The 16959-nt window shown below is 27.0% G+C and overlaps 1 protein-coding gene across 2 annotated transcripts in view; it reads right to left on the bottom strand.

Moving 5' to 3' along the window:
- The window catches only part of LOC100215393 (nucleoporin p58/p45), a 35447-nt gene that overhangs the window by 2597 nt on the left and 15891 nt on the right, over positions 1–16959 (bottom strand). For both annotated transcript variants that reach the window (XM_065814347.1, XM_065814346.1), the window contains exons 5-6: positions 8662–8761; positions 6149–6223 (exon numbers count right to left, since the gene is read on the bottom strand). In XM_065814347.1, the coding sequence (XP_065670419.1) occupies positions 6149–6223; positions 8662–8761 (175 nt within the window). The remainder of the gene's footprint in view (positions 1–6148; positions 6224–8661; positions 8762–16959) is intronic.

Genomic DNA, 16959 nt, shown 5'->3' with positions numbered 1-16959 from the left:
GTAACAAATTGTTTTTATATAACATTATTGTTTGAATATATTATTAAATTAATTTTAGATGATAACATCTTAAATTTAAAGTGGCAAGCATATTTGTATAATACTATACTTTTGATATTAGATATATTTGATATTTGATACTTTTTTGTTTCTTATAATGTTAATAATAAGATTATTAAAAATAGCATGAAAATATAAGCAGTAAGCAAATCTCAACAGATTATTACATGCAAATATGAAATGAAGATATGAAACCCTTTAACTGCAATTTAGGAATGTTTTCTCTATGTCTACTTGTATTATGCAGGATAACTGTAATTTACAATTGTTTTCTTTATTTCTTCTTATAGAATTAGAATGTAGAATATTTATATGTACAGAAACAAAAACACAATTTAAAAGTTGGAGAGAGCATGAAAAAATAAATTTTAATTTCAGAATTCGCTGGAAAAATTTTTGAATTCGAAACTATATTATCAAAAGGAATTATGGAATTCTCGAATTTCGAGATGCAATCCCTATTTGGATGGAATGTCAGACTTCAATTAACTTCTTCAAGGTTAAGAGGTGCCAATAATTTTAGAACATTGTAAGCTCTCCATTAAATAACAAAAGAAACCAACAAACTTGAATCAAACTGTAATATAACATAAAGATAACTATACTCCAACTAATCATATTAAAATTATGAAATCATAATATTTTATATAAATACCAAGATATAAATAGCAGAGCCTACAGAGTTTCTCAGTCATATTTAATACATTTGACTGTCTTAGCAATTTCATGAATAAGTGAAGAGATTTTATAATATTCTAATTAAGAAACTAATAATATTTTTATTATTAAAATACATTATTGACTATCAAATACATTTCCCTTTCTACCTAAAAATGTGCATTCCTTTTCTACCGAAAGATATGCAGTCTCTCCTTTGTCTAGACTAAATAAGTTACTTCTGCAGTTGGAACAAACGACTGAAAACTTCAGGATTGGAATTGATGTTTGGTCTAATGCATTTTTGATTTTTTTTTACATTCAGTATGAGATAGTATTCAGTATGTGAGATTACATTCAGTATGTGAGATTTCTTGAGAATAATTAAAGAATTTTTTATTATTTTATTATTACAAATTATTCTGATGAAAGAAGCTTTTCAAAATTGAAACTGACTAAAAGTTTTTTAAGGTCAATTATAAACCAAGAAACTTTGAATTTAAGTTATAATTGAAATATTATAAACAGGGGTAAACAGATAATAAGGGGTAACAGATTCTATCTGTTGAAATATTATCTGTTGCTAATTATCTGATTCTATCTGTTGAAATATTATAAAGAGGGGTAAACAGGTAATAAGGGGTAAACAGATTCTATCTGCTGACCAGCCTCGCATCCCTTCTTCATCTATTAGGCTGGCGCAGATGTATTTTTAATACATTGTTTCTGGTTTAGAATTTTGAATGCTGGATTCTTGACTCAATGCATGGGTTTTGCTTGTGTCTCTGTTTTTATGACTAGGCAACTCATTCTATTATCTCCTAATGAGGGTACAGTTCTAAAACTCAGTTTTATAGTTCTGAGGCCAGCTGGTAGTCAGGTTTCCCAAGCTCTGTGGTAGCTCTCAGAGAGGCTGATTCCAACAACAGCTGTAAAATATCAGAGTACTAACAGTGCCATGTTGCGCATGGATGGTATCCCTGTTCGTACTTTTGGTGTGCATTGTCAAGGCCACATTTAGAGCCCTTTGTTACAGCATAGTGTTTTTTAATAGTAATGTAGCAATTGCTTGGGCTATTAAAGAGTTCTGAGTACTATCTATGCTTTGAGTCAAGTTCTTCAACAAATTTAAAAATGAATTAAGTACCAAAAACTATAAAACACAAAAAACCATTGTCATCACCAAGTTCTCTAAACTTATTATTCACTAATATTTGTGGTCTTCAAAGTAACTTTTCTTCTGTTGAGTCTTATCTCTTGCAAAGTTCACCAGACATACTTGCTCATTGTGAGACTAATTTGAGTTCAGCTGTCTCATTTTGCAATCTCGGTGTTGATGGTTATCTTCCTTTAATTCGTAAAGACTCCAATAGACACATGCTTGGCCTGGGCATTTACATTCGTAAGAAATCACCCATTTGTCATGAAACTAGGCTTGAATCATCAGACTAATCTTTCATGTGCTTTCGTTTAACACCACTCCCCTCTATTGCCTTTCTCATTGTTCTATATTTCCATCCTTCATCTCAAGACTGCACTCTTTTTGATGCTATTTCTGATCATATTGACCAAGCCCTCTCTCTTTATCCATCAGCTAATATAGTTGTTGTAGGTGACTTTAATGCTCACCACTCTAAATGGCTTGGCTCTAGTGATTCTGCAGACATTAAAGCCCACAACTTTTGCCATTCTCAATCCCTAACTCAAATAGTCAACTTTCCAACTCGCTTTCCAGACAACCTGAATCATTTACCTACTCTACTCGACTTATGTCTTGTTTCTGATCCTAGTCAGTGCTCAGTTTCTCCACATTCACCCTTAGGTGCTTCTGATCACAGTTTGATCTCTCTAAAAGTAATATCTCATTCTTTTTCATCACCTGAATCCCCCTATAATCGTACCTCTTACAACTACAGTAAAGCTGACTGGGACTCTTTCTGTGATTTTTTTCGTGATGGCCCTTGGAAGTCTTTTGTCTTCCTGTCAACAAATGTCCTTCTTACATAACTTTGTGGATTCAGGCTGGCGTGGAATCTTTTGTTCCCTCTCAATGATTCCAGGTCAAGCCTCACTCTCCTCCATGGTTTTCCTCACATTGTGCTGCTGTGATTGCCATATGAAATCGTTACTTCCGTATCTATCAGCAAAACAATTCTCCAGAAAACAGACGTCTGTTTATTACTACTAGAAACTATTGTAAAGAGGTATTGTCTAACGCTAAAGCACGCTATTCTCAGGTCATGAAATCTTGTATCTCATCTCAAAAATTAGGCTCTCGCAACTTCTGGAGAATCTTTAATAGTATTAATAATAAGGGCAAATCTTTAAGTCCACCTCTCTTGTATGGTTCAGACTTTGTCACCTCACCTAAAGACAAAGCTGAATTGTTTGCTAAGAACTTTTCATCAATATCATCTCTTGATTCCACTAGTTGCATTCTACCTGATATTGCCAATAAACAGGTTGATCCATTGCTTGACATTCGTATCACTCCAGCTTCTGTATCTAAAGTGATTTCCTGCCTAGACTCTTCTACAGCTTGTGGCCTGGACAACATACCTGTTATTCTCTTGCAGAAGTGTTCTCCGGAGCTGTCGCCTATACCCTCAAAACTATTCAACAAGTGCTTATCAGAGTCTTGTTTTCCAGCCTGCTGGAAAGCAGCATCTGTTATCCCTGTCTTCAAAAATTTTGGAGAGTGATCTGATTCGTCTAACTACCGTCCTATTAGTCTTCTTCCTATCATAAGCAAGATTTTTGAATCTTTAATTAACAAACACTTAATTTCTCATCTTGAACCTAATAACTAACTTTCTGAACATCAATATGGATTTCGATCTTCTCGTTCTACAGCTGATTTGCTAACAGTAATAACCGATAGGTTTTATCGTGCATTAGATAAAGGTGGAGAGGTTAAGGCCATCGCTCTTGACATTTCAAAAGCTTTTGATAAAGTTTGGCATGCTGGTCTTCTGCATAATTTTTTTTATTATGGTGTATTTGGCAACAACGTTAAGATTGTTGAATCCTTCCTTTCCAATCGTAGTATAAAAGTTATCCTCGATGGACAGCATTCTTCTTCTTATTCTGTAACTTCAAGGGTTTTTCAAGGTTCTATCTTTGGCCCTATACTCTTTTTAATTTACATTAACGATCTTCCAGATATTCTCACATTTAAGGTGGCTTTGTTTGCTGATACTACCATTTATTCTTGTTGTGATAAGAAACCAACACTCTCTAATTGCTTGGAGGGGGCATTTGAGCTTGAAAAGGATCTCACTTCTGCTACAGCTTAGGGCTCACAGTAGCTGGTGAACTTTAATACAGATAAAACTCAATTTTTTTCAGTCAATCGTTATCGCAATAAGTTAGATCTTCCTATATTTATGAACGTGATGTACTTGATGAGTAATCTACTCTTTATCTTCTAGGATTAACTCTTACTTCTGATCTTTCTTGCAAACCATAATCAGTTGTAAAATTAGCATCTGCTAAGGTCTCTTTATCGAGCTCGACTTCTTTCTTACTTCAGATTCGATTCTCTATCTCTATAAATCTCAAATCCGGCCTTGAATACTGTTACCATATCTGGGGCAAATCTTTTAATGATGCCCTTTCTCTTTTAGACAAGGTGCAAAAACGCATTGTAAACATAGTTAGACCTGCTCTTGCAGCCAACCTCCAACCATTATCACATCGTTGTAATGTTGCTTCTCTTTCTCTTTTCTACAAATTCTATAATTGGCACTGCTCTAAAGAGCTAGCATCTCTTGTGTCATCTTCTAAAATTTATTCTTGTGTTACTCGTCATTCAATTAAGTCTCATCCTTTTTCTGTGACTGTACCTAAGTGCTCCAAAAACTCTTATTCGTCTAGTTTTTTTCCTCGAACATCAGTTCTTTGGAATTTGCTTCCTTCATCTTGCTTTCCTGATTCATATAATTTGCTATCCTTTAAGTCGCCCATCAATCGTTATCTTGCTCTACAATCTTCATCTTTTCTCTTCCAGTAACTTCCAACTTTAATTAGTGGTTGCTTGCAGCCTTGTTGGAAGCAAAGATGTTTAAAAAAAACAAAAACAAAAAAAAACAAGTTTTTTTTGGTCTTTAAACTTATATATTATTTTAAAACTAATAATAAATAAGTTTAAAGATCAAAAAAAAGCATCGTTTGATATAGTCAGGCGGGGTAATATAGGACCATCAATATGAATCAGATGCTAAGAATTTATTATACAAATATTAAAATTTTAAATGAAAATGCTATTTTATCATTTTTAAATAAAATTTATTTTTAAACTCTCTCTAAATCCTTAATAGGTTGAGCCCAGCAGCTATAGAATAGAGCTATAAAATAGATTTAAACCAATCATAAGCAGGAGTTACTCAATGACTCCAGTCCTTTTCTATGAGTAAGTATATTTCATCAAACAAATAACATAACCTCACTAAACAGTGTAATTTTATTTATTTATGATTATGATGATTCTTAAACAACTTTAAAAAGTTTGAACTTTTTATGAAATTTTAATTAATTACAAAAGTTTTAAAAAAAAATTTTTTTTTTTTACCATACATTTTTTTTACTAAACATTTTTTTTTTGCTCAAAAATAGCTAAAGTTTTATACTTCCCTATCCTATATTAAAATCTAATTAAAGTTTTAGACTTCCCTATCCTATATTAAAATCTAGTTAAAGTTTTATACTTCCCTATCCTATATTAAAATCTAGTTAAAGTTTTAGACTTCCCTATCCTATATTAAAATCTAGTTAAAGTTTTAGACTTCCCTATCCTATATTAAAATCTAGTTAAAGTTTTATACTTCCCTATCCTATATTAAAATCTAGTTAAAGTTTTAGACTTCCCTATCCTATATTAAAATCTAGTTAAAGTTTTAGACTTCCCTATCCTATATTAAAATCTAGTTAAAGTTTTATACTTCCCTATCCTATATTAAAATCTAATTAAAGTTTTAGACTTCCCTATCCTATATTAAAATCTAATTAAAGTTTTAGACTTCCCTATCCTATATTAAAATCTAATTAAAGTTTTAGACTTCCCTATCCTATATTAAAATCTAGTTAAGGTTTTAGACTTCCCTATCCTACTGCAAAAATCTAAAAATAGTTTGCTTCAGAAAAACCTTTTTTTCGCTATACATTATTTAATTTTTTTGTTAAAAATTGCTTAAGTTAGTAAAAGTAGCTAAAGCAACTTTTACTAACTTTATACTTCTCCTATGGTAAAAATCTATATAAGAAAATCTGAAACGTTTAAACACTAATATTTAAATGCCAGCAACAATAAAACAACTGGAATTATACATTTTATGTATAATCCCAGTATTATTTATATATAATGGAATTATATACTATGCTATAACTTTTTTTACTTAAGCATTTAATATTCAAAGAAAAATAAGGCATAAACCTGGCCAACTTGATTTTTAAGATATTCAGCAGCTAGCTTGTCTCTTTGCAAGCTATTTGATATTATTGCAATTGCCTAAACAATCATATTAATTATGTAAACAATCAAATTAATTATGTAAACAATCAAATTAATTATGTAAACAATCAAATTAATTATGTAAACAATCAAATTAATTATGTAAACATGCAGAAAATTAAAAGATATTCAGGGTTACTATTAAAACTGAAACTAAAAGTAAGGATTTAAAGGAGATTTAAGGAGATATTTTCCTGATATTTAAGGAGATTTGGTCGCGAACAACAACTTTTTGAAAGAAAAAATAAGGAGAATTAAGGAGAAAACGATTATATTAAAAACAGAATCTTATTTTTTTCAATAAATTTTAAGTTTAAACAGAGAAATCATTATAAATTAATATATTACTTTATATATATATATATATATATATATATATATATATATATATATATATATATATATATATATATAAATATAAATATATATTTCATAAAAATATAGGTTTACACAGGGGCGTGGTGGCTCTAAAAAGCCCATGCGGGATTTATATTAAAAGGCCTATATATGCGGTATTTTACCGTATATGTTCGATGTAAAGGCCCATACGAAAAAAAAATGTAATGTATGTGTGTGTATATATATATATATATATATATATATATATATATATATATATATATATATATATATATATATATATATATATATATATATATATATATATATTTATATATATATATATATATATAATAACTGACCTTACTCTAATAAATAATCAATACAAACTAGCAAGTTGAAATAACACTTGTAATTATTAATATTGTTTGTAATACTTCAAAATAAAAAATGGTAACAAAACGATGCAGCGACCACGTTTTTGTTCTGATTTTCTTATAACACAATTTACCTCAAGCAAATACGATTAGTATTTTATTGTTTGAAAATTATAGCCTATCGCAAAATTAAAAATCAAAGATTTTAATTTTTCTATTACTATATAATGATATATATTTTACTGTAAAATAATATACATTTTTTTAAATTATATTTTATTATTTTTCTAAAATAAATATTGAAAATCTTCAAAAATTAGAATTTCTTTTTATAGATAGTTTATGCTTTTGTTTAATTCGGTGTTTTAACTTTTATTTAACATTTTCGCATAAATCACAACAGCAAAAATGCCGCTATAAAAATCGTGCCATTATTGACATAATTTAAACATAAAAGTTTTTATAACAAAAATATTAGTTACTTAATTGAAAGTATTTCATATTTTTTCCAAAAATGCTATTTTATTAAAAATGCTTTTGTTTTGTCATTTCAAAAATAAAACAAAATTAAAATAATGAAAATAAAAAAATTTAAAGCTATGGAATCTTTGTAATTTATTTTAAACTTAACTATAATTAATAGTAATAAAAATGTGTCGTAAATAAGTAAATTGTTAAGGTGTATTATGAAATTGTATTTGAAAATATTTGCGTTATTCCCACACCTCAATTAAAATAAATTTGTTAAATAATATGGTTTTACGCTATTTTTAAAAGGTTTTATTGTGCATCTATATAGTTCATAATTCAAAGTTTGCATAAAACATATCTTCTTTAAATGTACTTTTTGCACAGGATATTACGGAGTGATTTGTTTATTTGCATACAATAATATAAACTGTTTAAAAATAAAAAACATTATTTATTATAAAACAAGTTTATACTTGTTTCGAAACGCTACAAAAATGCAAAACATGAGTTTAATACTTATTTAAATATAACTTAATTTAAAATTTAACACCAAAACATTTTACTTAAATGAATTAAAACAAAACACAATCACTATAAAGTAATTGTATTGCGTATTAATTAATTAAAAAAAATATTTTGGGGTTAAATTTATTTAATCACAGAATATTTTTTTAAATTTTTCAAATACTTTTTTAAATTTATTTTGTCAACATTGCGATCGTTAAAAACTGTTTATGGGTTCATATTTTTTCTTATGAAAAAAATATCATAATACGTCTTAAAATATCTAATTTGTTTTCAGAGCAATATTATTTTTATGCTTAATACTAATATAATTGTGCTCAAAGTTGAAGACTTAAAATCTAGGCATTAATAAAGTTTAATTTGTGCAAACATAAATATTGTAAATGATTGTGGAATTTCTTTAAAATGTAGATAAAATTAAAATTTGCCAAAAGTCCCATATTCAGATGAAAAAGTGAAAAGCCCATGCGGGAATCCCGCATAACCTCTGGGGCCACCACACCTCTGGGTTTACAAACTATCAAAGAACTATATATTTTCTTCTTTATTAATAAGTATAATCCATTCACTTAATTAAAATTCCCTAGATGATTAAAAAAATTTTAAAAAGTAAGAAGAAATATATAGAGGCGTTTATTTTTTAAGGATATTTAAGGTTTTTAAGGAGTGGGAACCCTAATAGTATACAAAATAAAAAAAACTTATAGCAGACAAACACTGCACCTGATTCATGGTGTTTAACTGATCTTGAATCTCATTAACTGTCTGTGAAGATATTCTGGATATTTCATCCTTCAATTCTCTTTGTGTTTTAAGATAATTCCTGAAAAACATAATAATTTGACTAGTCACAGGTATTTATCTTCTTCGTATTCACTTTATCTCATTCAGAGATTGATAAAGATTGATAAAGAAGATTTCTAAAATTAAAGCGTGAAAATAGAATTATTTTAGGCCTCTTAACTGTAGAATTACCCTTTTTTGTGTGTAAAATATATTGATTGATTTTCATTGCATTGATAAAAATTGTAACAGCACATATTTTCTAAAAGTTTATATTTATAATATGCCATAATGATATTAGATTATAATATATTATAACTTAATGCAATTTTAAATCGAATGTTAAAAAATACCTTCTTTATTTTATTATTATGTTTATTTTTTGTTTTAAAAGATAGTTTTAGCTTTTTGATCAAAGCAATTTTAACACTGTCATATAGTAATATAATTGTAATATTGTGTGTGTGTCTATATATATATATATATATATATATATATATATATATATATATATATATATATATATATATATATATATATATATATATATATATATATATATATATATATATATATATATACAAAAACCTAAATAATCGTCTTGCAGTTTTAGGAAAAAATTCAGGAAGCAATACTTAATATTAAATGAGCGTAAAACAAAATATTTTTTGTATTTTCTTGTATATAACGTAAATGAGGCTAATTCTATTTTCTCCACAAATTGAATACTTTTTTTCTGCTTGTAATTAATTAAACATACCAATTTATAAACTTTTTAATTGCAGTAGAGGATAATAAGAAATAGGGTAGATTTAATAATTGTTTCATTGCCATTTTTGTTAAATTAGAATGAAAAATAAAGGTGAGGCTAAACCTATTTTCTCCGCTGTATATATATATATATATATATATATATATATATATATATATATATATATATATATATATATATATATATATATGTATATATATATATATATATATATATGTATATATATATATATATATATATATATATGTATGTATATATATATATATGTATATATATATATATATATATATATATATATATATATATATATATATATATATATATATATATATATATATATATATGTATATTATATTAGGAGAAAATCACTTAACAAAAATTTTTTTTTCATTTTACACTGTGTTTCATCAACAAAGATTTATCAGAAGTCAGATTTCTGATGAATCTTTGTTGATGAAACACAGTGTAAAACGAAAAAAAATTTTTGTTAAGTGATTTTCTACTAATATAATATATAATTGCTCTGTTCTTTTAAGAACATTGAGCACTCTATTGTGTAGAATACATTTTAAAGTTGTTTAAATATATATATATATATATATATATATATATATATATATATATATATATATATATATATATATATATATATATATATATATAAACAAAAATCTAAATAATCGTCTTGCAGTTTTAGAAAAATAAGATAAAACTAAAAATAACTTGAAAAATTGGGTCTTTGATTGCTGAGAGATTAGTTTAAATCGGATTTTTAAGCCATAGGGACAATTGTTACTTTAAACAAGGACATTAGAGAGAAAATAATGTCAAACTCAAAGAAGATTGATATTCAAAAAAAGAGTACTGGACTCCAAATTGGTTAATGATCTTGTGAAATAAGCACAAAAATATAAACAAAAGTTCATTGTTTCAAACCCAGGAACGATGCATTAAGTAGCCCTGTTTTAGTAGAATTAACCAACAATGCAAACAAAGCAGAAATTTTAAAAGCTGCTGAAAGATTAAAACATTGAATTTTCAAAAAGTATACATTAATCCAAATCAAACTTGAAAGGAAAGAAACAAAAGAACTAGTTATTGACAGGAACAAATGCAACAGAAAACTTGCTATAGAAAGAACTATCAACAAACCTTTTTGATATGGCGTTTGAGGAAGTAGAATCTGAAAAAACTACATCAAGTAAATACAGTCAAGCTGTATTGCTGGTATACTAATGCAATGTTACTAAACAACAAGTTTGATGGATTTAAATGATATTGAAATTAGGCAAACACATTTTGTGTAGAGTTATGTAAGAAATGGTGGAATAAATCATCATTAGGAAGCAACCGGGATTAAAATTTGACCAGGGCTGGGGTCAGGTTTGATAAAATATAGCCGGGGCTGGGTTTGTGATCAGGACTGCATAAACATTTATACATCCTAAAGTATATTTTTTTAATTTGAAATTCATGTTATTTTTCGTATATATATGCATATATAAACATCATTATAATCAACATAATCATCATTATCATCATCATCATCATTATCAGGCTTTAGCCTTCCTCTTTTAGGCTATTTCTCTAATGGGTAATTCCATATCAAATGACCCAGGTCATGTCACCATACATCTCAGATTTTGCTAATTTTTATACAGTTAGGAGTGCTTAGTAAAATAAGAATTCCTGAAACTTGTAGCTTTGGCTCCAAGAAGATCCTGAAATATGACAGTTTTACTTTTAGCAATTATTTCCCAAGCCCATCTTGTCCCCTTAGAATTGCAACATTTATTTGGAGGTTTAAAGTCACATAACTTTAAAAATATTTGATTTTTTTTTTTTTTAAATTTGTAAATGGCTATTTTTGTGGGTGACGAATCCAATGAAATGATTAGAAGTTTAAAAAATTAATATTTTGTACCTTTAATTATCAATTTAAACAAATTTAGGCAATTTTTTATATACCTGTTTTTAATGCTCAAGAAACCCATGTGGCCTTAATGATATCAAAAATATATATATATATATATATATATATATATATATATATATATATATATATATATATTTATATATATATAAATATATAAATTATGTTATAATAACCTACAAATGAGTACTCAATGTTCTTAAAGAACAGAGCAATAATAAATTAGTAAAAACTCTTATCTAATTTTTTTATTAAATAACTTGAGTCACCATCAGTAAGTTTATCAGGAAGGTTTCTGACTATTAGATGAAATTAGATGCGTTTTTTTTAATTTATATATATATATATATATATATATATATATATATATATATATATATATATATATATATATATATATATATATATATATATATATATATATATATATATATATATATATATATATATATATATATATATATATATATATATATATATATATATATATATAGATACATACATACATACATACATATATACATATATATACATATATATACATATATATACATATATATACATATATACATATACATATATATATATATATATATATATATATATATATATATATATATATATATATATATATATATATATATATATATATATATATATATATATATATATATTGCAAACAGCACACTGGGGCAACACTAAAACAGCTTTGTTTCAACAATATCAACATTTTTTAAATGTTGGCCCTACAAAGTGTGCTGCTTGAGATATAAGGTTGTTTTTTTTTTAATATTTTAAATACTAAGTATTTTTACAGGTAAATGATTCTGAGGAAGAATATAATCCATTAAAAGGTTCTCAATATAATTTAATTAAATAATATAATTTAATTAAACTTGATAGATTTGCAATGGAGGCTGTCAGGTATATAAAATTTGTATACATATTGAGTTTAGATGAGAATTTCTTATATATACTATATTAAAAGTGTGAAAAAAAAATCATTAATTTCACCATTGCTCATCCCCAGTAGGAGAGGAGAGGGTGAATATAGAATGTTAAGGGATCACATATAGATAATATACTTTGCTTTTTCAGTTTTGTTTATTTATTTCATAGTTTCTTATTTATAGGTATGATGTCTCATCTCGTGCTGCAGCTGCACTAGCAAATGCTCTACTTCTAGATTATGGAATCATTAAACACGGAGATTGAATTGAATCAAGTTGTAGATGGAAGCAAAATTGAGAGGTAAATACTACTTCATTATATAAGTTAGACAAATATAAATATATCTCTTTATTTATTAGTTTATATAAATGCTTGTTTACAAACCATTTAATATGATATTTAGCTAAATATAATACTTTGAGTTATTTTATAGAGAGAAGAAGAAAACAATGTCAAGATATGGTGATCAACATGATAATAATTTAAGTAACTTGGTATGTTTGGGTGTTGATGGTAAAGATGATAAAAATGGTATCTTATCAAAAGGTCTTTAAAATGACAGAAAAGTATATTCTTTAAAATGACAGAACAGATGAAAAGCAAGATGAGGAAATACAGAATATTTGTTTTAAAAATCTAAAAAAACATTCATATTGTCTATTGCCTGAGAACTTTTTATATTGTATGCTTAGAGATGAAGATTCTAACATAAGGGAACAGGCGTTACTAGTCATTAAAAAACTCAGGACAAGTAAAGATAAAGAATGCCGTGTTACAAATATTGCTAATGTTGAATAATGACATAAACTTTCAATTTTTGGATGGCCAAATCGATGCACTAATTGCAACTAAAGAAGTTCCGAACTTACCTGAATTTCCTTCTCATGCGCAGAGCGTAGAACGTGCTGTCAAATTAGTTACAGAGGCTAGTCACCAAGTATATGTCAGGGAAGCTCATCATAAATATATTTTGACCAAACTAAAATCCAGGGAATATCGACCATATTTTGAAACTAAAAACGACTTTTTTTACATTACAAAATTATTTATTAAAAAACGTGGTTTTTTAATAAATAATTTTGTTATGCATTTGATGTTAATAAAACATCTTATTATGAATGTACTTCTTATTATGAATGTATCTTATTATGAATGTATCTTATTATGAATGTATCTTATTATGAATGTATACAATCTTATTATGAATGTATACAATCTTATTATGAATGTATCTTATTATGAATGCTTTTACTTTTTTGATTGCGAGGAATATAAAAGTGTGTTTAGGATTTAGGACCATTGCAGTAGTAGGGTAGTGGTAAAGTGTTCGACTCACATTTGCAAGATATTTATTTTAGAAATATTTCACATATGCTCATCCCTTTGGCAATTGAAATCTTATATTCATGAATTTAAGTGTTTATGATTTGTTAAGAACAATAAAAAAAAACTTAAAAAACATGTTTGGATTTTGGTGATGGTCTCCATGACTATTTTTATTACCACTAATTGTACTTTAAAAAACTAAAAATAACCTACATAAGTAAACTTTGTATATACAGTTTAGTTATAATTAATTTTAAGTTATCTGTTTTAAACTTGATTGTATTTTATATTAATAGATGTGCGTTAAAGTGAGGTATAAAAACTTGCTAAAAATAAATTAAATCTTTAAATGCGAATATTGCTTATATACCATTATATTATATAAAATTTTTATAATTTATTATAAATTTATTTGACTATTTCATTATGAATAAATTTATTTGAAAAAATAAAATTTTGACTGGTTTTTATATTTATTATTAGTTGATTTCATAAATTGCAGAAAAAACGTGAAAACTAAGAAAAATTGCGTTTTTTCGCAATTTTTCAAAGTCGATTAAGCTTGCCATTTTTTATTTTGGACAGCCGAAATTTTTCATGAGCTCATATTTTACTCTGCTGAACTTACTCCTGGGTTACTAAAGTCGAATTTCCAAAAAAGTATGAAAATCACTCCACCCTACTATACATCCATGTCAAAATCATCTTTATGAAAACAGATATTGTAAAGGTTTTGTGGTTTTTATACTGTGCAGCACAACCATCTAAAAAATAAAGAATCATTGAAATATAAGGATGATTTTCTTTTAAATAATTAAGTATTTTTCTGAACTTCATACACAAAAACAAAATCATGCTCATTATCTTCTGATATGAAGAAAAATTATTTTTCTTTAAGCTGGTCATTTTTGTTCAATAAATAGAGGGCAACAGGGTGTAACTTGCATTGATTTTGACACAAACTTTGGATTTCATCTTGAATCACAAATGTGTAGTTTTCTGCATAATCACTTCAATCTTTTAACTAAGACAGTATTTTACTAACTTTTCTTACCTTAGGTAACAACTTGACATTTTGCAATGTAGGAATGAGTTGTTAACTTGTTTATTGCCTCTCATAACATCAATTTGTATTCTTTAATTGTCATTCTTTGACAGATCAATTTTGTTCTGTCTTTTTTCTTTTCAATTCAAAAAGTTTTTAATTATACAATGTAAAATTCTGTTAAAACCATTATTTTAGATGGATGAATGTTTTTTATTCATATACTTGCGAATCAAAAATCTTATAGACATATTTACTTTCTTAAAACATTTTAAGAAAGATCATTGAATACAGAATGTTCAAAAACCAAATGGAACAAATATAAACCGAAAGTTTTGAAAATAATTTTTTGAAAGTAATCTTTATTAAAAATACAAAAAAATTTTTTTTTGAGAAAAGTGGGGCATCTCCCCCAGCGCCCTAGCTTTTTGGTCATCTGAGCTGAAAACAATTTTAACACACGTTCATCAGGACTACACAAATGCTGAAAGTTTTAGAGCTCCAGTTTGTCTGGAAAGTAGTGAAAAATCTATCACCAGATTCCACTACAAAAAAAGTGAGGCACTTGCGCCAGTCCCCCCTCCCTAATGTCTTGGAGCCTTGAAAACAATTTTAACATGCACATTCATAGGCACTACAGAAATTTTTCAGAGCTCTAGCTAGTTTGGAAAGTAGTGAAAAATCAATTGCAATACTCTGCTACAAAAAAGTGGAGACCGTGCCCCATTATCTATATATGCATATCCATAAACTTGCAGATCAAAATCTTTATATTTTTTGAAAGATCAATGAATATGGAATGAGGTGTAATAATTTTTTTTGTTGATATCATCAAGGCCACATGGGTTTCTTGAGCATCAAAATCAGGTATATAAAAAATTGCCTAAATTTGTTTAGACTAATAAATACAGGTACTTAAAAATAATTTTTTACCTTTCTGATCATTTCATCGGTTTTGCCACTCTTAAAAATAGCCAGGTACAAATTTTTAAGTAAAAAGATTAATCATTTTTAAAGTTATATAACTTGAAACCTCTAAACAAACGTTGCAATTCTGAAGGGACAAGAGGAGCCTGGCCAACATCTGTTAAAAGTAAAATGGTCATATTTCAGGATCTTCTTGGAGCCAGAGACTCAAACTTTCAAATAATTTTTGTTTTAATAAGTACTCTCAACTGTGTAAAAATCAGCAAAATTTGAGATAAGGGTTGACATTTTCAAAATTTCTGGGTCTTTGACATTGAATTACCCTAATATAAACAATCTAGAGCATTATCTTTCCTTAACTGAAGCTCATTCATACAATATGTAAAGCACTCACTTCAAGTTTTCTTACTTATACTAATACCATTTTCGCCTGAAGCTGCTACTCACTACATGCTGATACCTAAATTACTTCTCTAACAAATGTTGTTCGATACAACGTTTTTTTCTAATCTGTCTAAGATTATGCCTTTTTTTCTTGTCTTGTTAGAGCCACAACACACATCCATCTGATCATCTTCTCTTTCGGCAAATACTACACCATATATACCAAAGTTTGTATAAATATATAATGATGTTGTATGCCAGCATCTAAATATATAGAAAACATATATGTTTATATCCATAATATGTATGCATAAACCGCATCCTGGAAGCTTTTGTTCTTTCTGGAATAAAAGTTTGGAAGCTTTTATTCTTTCTCATCAATTCAAACCTCATCCTACTCCACATTTTTACCATCTTGAATAGTTGCTTAATTAAACCGTAATCATTCTTTATACTTTTACTTCCATTATAGTCTTTAAAAAGTGATAATCAGAACTCTCTTCAATTTTTGCTTAACTATTAAAAAGTGCTAAATAAGTGGTTCCAATTTTTGAACAAATTCTAGAAAACACATTTTGACCTCTTAAACTATTCTTGGATTAGTCTTCGCTGTTATTAGTTTCTTTATATAAAGTTTTTGAGATTATTAAATTATTTCGTTCTAACTGCAGAATTAAAGTTATTCATGAAGGCCTACAGTCTTCTTCATTTTGAGTAACTTTAAAGGTACCACAAAGTTTCATCTTTGCTCCTTTATTGTTTCTTATCTACAACAACAATCTTCATGAAAATTTTACATTTAAAATGGCTCTATTTGCAGACGACTCAACTTTATACTCTTGTCTTGAAAAAAAGTCTTCACTTTTTGCTTAGAACAAGAAAGTCGATTTTTAGTCTGAT

This window comes from Hydra vulgaris, chromosome 12 (assembly GCF_038396675.1).
Source record: "Hydra vulgaris chromosome 12, alternate assembly HydraT2T_AEP".
NCBI classification, from domain to species: Eukaryota; Metazoa; Cnidaria; class Hydrozoa; order Anthoathecata; family Hydridae; genus Hydra; species Hydra vulgaris.
This window is presented reverse-complemented; position numbering and strand designations above follow the sequence as displayed.